The following is a 4,475-nucleotide window of genomic DNA, read 5'->3' as shown; positions in this document are numbered from 1 at the left end:
GACTATTGCTTAAAATTGAAATTCTCCTTGAAACTTTAAAAAAAAAAAAAAAAATTAAATCCATTTATATCCATTTCCTCCCATTCACAAAAAACTAACGCTACTCCTTGCAAGAAAAGCTTTAACTATTGATTGCCAAAATGTTTAAAATTGTATTAAAAGTTGTTGCTTCTATGCACTTGTGTATTCAAGTGAAACAGTTTTAACAGCACTCAACGCAATTATAAGTCACTACTTTTCACTTAATTCAAACCAGCACAGCATTCTTCTCATGTCTTCTGCTACTAGCATAGACGTTAAGTATTTCTTCTAACATTCTACTAGCTTCTCACTATTCTTTCCAATCTTTTGTTGGAAAGCAGAAAGAATTATTAGGTTTGTTGTGAGTTTGTTGAACTGACACGTTTAAGTGTTTTCTGCTGCATGATTGGTAGGAAGGAATAGGCTTTTTGGCCTCGGTGCTGCCACTGTTTTGCTTGGGATTTGCTTTTCAAGGCTTTGGGCTGGCAGATGCTTTTGTTGGCAGAGCATCTTGTCCTAATGATCAATTACTATAATAATGTACTTCGTAATTTTTGTATTAGATAAGGAGAAGAAACGATCACGTTCCAAATCACCATTTGGAAGATTCTTTGCTCGTAAACGTGAAGATGAAGGTCCGTCATCACCTAGTCGTTCAGGTAAAGATAAACTTTGTATATCTAAAAGCGCAATAAAGCACAGGGCAGCTCTCACACTGATGTGGTCTTTGGTGTTCTACACTCTCTCTCTATATATATATACATATACACATGTGTATAAATCATTTATATTTCTCCTACTACTTGGTATTTTCTTTAATCTGTTTCTTGGATTGGGATTTTGCTGATCTCTCTTAATTTTCTCAAACATTTGCATTATATCCATTTTGTTCGGTAATTTTTTTTTTTTTTTCCAATTTTTAAAAAGTTTTTTTTGACATTTGTCATCTACATCTTTGATTTTCATATCTTTTTCACTGCTTTTGAAAAAAGTTCAAATATATTCAGATCTTCATTTCTTTCTCTACCAAAGAGGTTGTTTCATATTCTGTCAGTTTTTTTTTTGTTTTGTTTTTTTTTTCTGTTACTAAAACTACCAAAGTACAAAAATAAAAATTCACTTACAGTTTTCAAATCATTGGAAGCCATTGAATGTACACAAACGAATTCAAATCATTTGGAGTTCTGCAGTATTGAAGGAAATTTTTTGAAATGTTTTTTTTTTCATCCATGATCTATTTGCTTTCATATTCAAAGTCAAGACAGAAAATGTTCTTAACTTACAACAGTTCATATTGTATTAATGTTTTATAATAACCATCATTGTTTTTTTGTTTTTTTTTTTCATTTCCATGCCATTATATTTCTTATTACATCAATCAGCAAAACACTGCTTCGGCAGAATGTCTTACATGTTAAATATTTATATTTAGGCACACAATGTTATTTAAGTGCTACATTAGCTTTAGAGTTAAATCTCTATTGAATCTGTTAAACCTGATAGGAAATCTCAAAATTGATATCAGAACAACGAAGGATTACTAGTTATAATGTTCATAGTTTAATTTCAAGATATGCAATACTTTATGGGAAATAATAGGTAAACCTCAGTTTATTTTATTTTAATTGTATCAAAAATTGATACTTGTAGTTTGTCTTCAACAAACCTTTCTCATTCATTTCATAATAGTCTTTACATATATCCTTTTGAATCACTAAATATACAGTCATCTGCATCATCCGTGAAAAACTTTATTGGAGAAAATTTAAGCAATCCCTGCCTACAAGAAGCTCTGTGTCACCTGCACTTATTGTTGCCTAATATTTGAACAAAATTCATTCATCGAATTATCTCTTCATAAAACTGCAGTTGGTCAAGATCGTGGCTAAATCTTTTAGGTGCATTTTCATTAGATAGAGATTGGATTCATTGAAAATATGTTGTTGATATTACAGCTGGTGTTATTTTAGATTCTGTTGTTATAATGGTTATGTATTGGTTTTTATAGAACATCAATTAGCTGGGGCTCCAGAAGCAGAACATCTTGAAGGAGCATTAATCAGAAAACATGAGTGGGAAACACAAACCAAAAAAGCTTCCAACCGGTAAGTATTTTCTTCTCTTTGAATTGTCCATTGCTAAAGAGTTAGATGTTACATGTAATGATTTATTTTGGAACAAAGCCAGCAGTTTTGAGGAGAGGGAATAAATAGATATTCTGGTTCACAATTAATGAACCATGGTATCTTGGTTCAGTGATAAATGAATATAGATGTGTAATTGAATTTTATAATCACTATGTGTAGTCACTTGAATGATCTGTATCTGCTAAATAGATCCCCCTCCCCCTCATTGATTCTATTCTTCTCAATGATTTCAATAAATATCAAAAAATAGCAGTTTTGGGATCTCTAAATTTTGCAACATAGATTTTTGTCTTTTTAAGATTTATAAAACATATTTTCTTGGCCAGTATCAGTAATTTCCTCTCCTCAGAAGTTTCATATTTTTGTATGTATGTGATGCCAGTGGTGTACGTACAATGTAAATGTGATGTAATTATTGCTATTAACTGTTTTACATTCATAGATCTTGGGAGAAAGCTTACATTATACTTCAAGCAAATGAACTTTCCTGCTATAAAGACTTCAAACATGCAAAGACTGTGAGTACAAACTATTTGCTTCTTTTTTTTTTACATTATGTAAGGTCAGGTTGAGAACCTTAATGCAGACTAAATATTTTCTTTTCTTAATTAGATAGCTTTTATTTCATTCCCATGAAATGGTTGGTTGTGGTTTGAAACTGCTGCAACAGATGGGGTTGTATTTTTGTACATTCAGTGAAAAAAATGGAAGTTCACTTTGGAATTCAATAAAGCTCTGCTGTGTAATATCCAACCATGAAAAATTGGTTTGGGATTGCTAAGATAATAAGGATTTGACAAGAACTCAATCTAATGATTTGATAATTAGATCTGATGTAGTGGAAATATTCCATGAATTTGACATTTAATAGTTGAGAAGCAAAAAAGGGCCAGGGCTTCTGGAGAGTCATCCACTCTTACAGAGAGATTAGTGTAAAACTGTGGACAGATTTAACTTTTCCCTAATTAAGTATCGTAATATATTTGTAACCCAAGATGGGCTGAGCCAGCTCTGACCAACAAGTTCACCACATTTGATGGTCAGCTGCAGTCGAGGCTGATAATGGATGTAAACTCTGAACGTGAACTCTACACCTCAACAGCAAATTTAATGATTTCCCATTACTATTGCAATTGTCATATAATTTGATTTAATCTCTTGTTTATAGAAACATTGATCCGCATTACAATTCTTGTTACTAATATTGTAGGATCCTAATACACGCCTTCATCATGAAACTGCCATCAATTTGAGTGGAGCTACCTGTGATCGAGCTCACGATTACACCAAACGTCCTCATGTGTTCCGTCTAAAATTGGCCGGTGGTGCTGAATACCTATTCCAATGTAAAGATGATGTAAGTTTGTTCTTCACTTATTTTTAAATAACCTCGACTTTTTTTTTTTTTTTTTTTTTAAAGAGGCATGTTATGAAAAATATATATTTTGCAAGTTTTTCTAAGTCTGTTAATTTTAATTTCTCTAATTTGAAACTTTCACTTTTGCTTTTAAGGCTGAAATGGAAAATTGGATCACGAAAGTAAGTGCAGCAACTGGAGAAGCCAGCAGTAGCGGACCCACTAGATCACAAACACTCCCTGCAAAACCAGAAGGTGAACCAAAACGAGATGAACACAAGCGAAGGAGTTTTTTCACATTGAAAAAGAAATAAATATCCACAAAAAGATAATTCATTGCAGTCCTATCACACATGCTTTGGGTGGAATATCTTAAGAGGCTACGCTGTTGCTGCTTTTGCTGCAAGGTAGTTAATGTGACTTTCTTTCATTAAAAATAAAGGCATTCCATGAAGCTACCAGTCTAACTCTCATCTGTCAACTTGCCTAGAAATTGTCTTATTCCTTCAAACTTGCTTTTCTGTGCTTCTAACACAGAACTGCCTACATTTTCATTAAAGTATGTTACAAAATTAAATACAACAAATTTATTTGCTGCCACCAGAACTGATTCTAAACAAGATCAGTTTGGGAGTAAACCTCAAAGTGATATTAAATGTTGTCTACTATTAGTCTCTAATCTCTCTCTCTCTCTCTCTCTCTCTCTCTCTCTCTCTCTCTCTCTCACACACACACACACGAGCTTGCGTTACAAATACAAACCGTTACATTTTAACTTTGGGAGGGGTTCGTTTCAATCTGAATTTTCTGAAAAAAATCTGGAAAAAAAACCCACTGCCACTTTGTAAAATACGTTTTGGTTTTCTGTAAAGTTGGTAATTTTCTCTGATTCTTTCTCACTCTTTAAATGTTCTTTTGTGTCTGCAGATATCTGTGCATATGTAACATTT

At 32.6% G+C, this 4,475-nt stretch overlaps 1 protein-coding gene across 1 annotated transcript in view; it reads left to right on the top strand.

The window, feature by feature from the left end:
• The window catches only part of LOC106877151 (spectrin beta chain), a 76,372-nt gene extending 72,389 nt beyond the window's left edge, over positions 1 to 3,983 (top strand). Inside the window, exons 45-49 of the mRNA XM_052971501.1 lie at positions 585 to 680; positions 2,030 to 2,126; positions 2,611 to 2,686; positions 3,379 to 3,525; positions 3,681 to 3,983. Coding sequence (XP_052827461.1) covers positions 585 to 680; positions 2,030 to 2,126; positions 2,611 to 2,686; positions 3,379 to 3,525; positions 3,681 to 3,839 — 575 coding nt within the window. The 3' untranslated portion in view covers positions 3,840 to 3,983. The remainder of the gene's footprint in view (positions 1 to 584; positions 681 to 2,029; positions 2,127 to 2,610; positions 2,687 to 3,378; positions 3,526 to 3,680) is intronic.
• The last annotated feature ends 492 nt before the right edge of the window (positions 3,984 to 4,475 follow it).

This window comes from Octopus bimaculoides, chromosome 11 (assembly GCF_001194135.2).
Source record: "Octopus bimaculoides isolate UCB-OBI-ISO-001 chromosome 11, ASM119413v2, whole genome shotgun sequence".
Classification (NCBI taxonomy): domain Eukaryota; kingdom Metazoa; phylum Mollusca; class Cephalopoda; order Octopoda; family Octopodidae; genus Octopus; species Octopus bimaculoides.
Note: the sequence above shows the minus strand (reverse complement) of the source record. Positions and strands in the feature narration are given on the sequence as shown.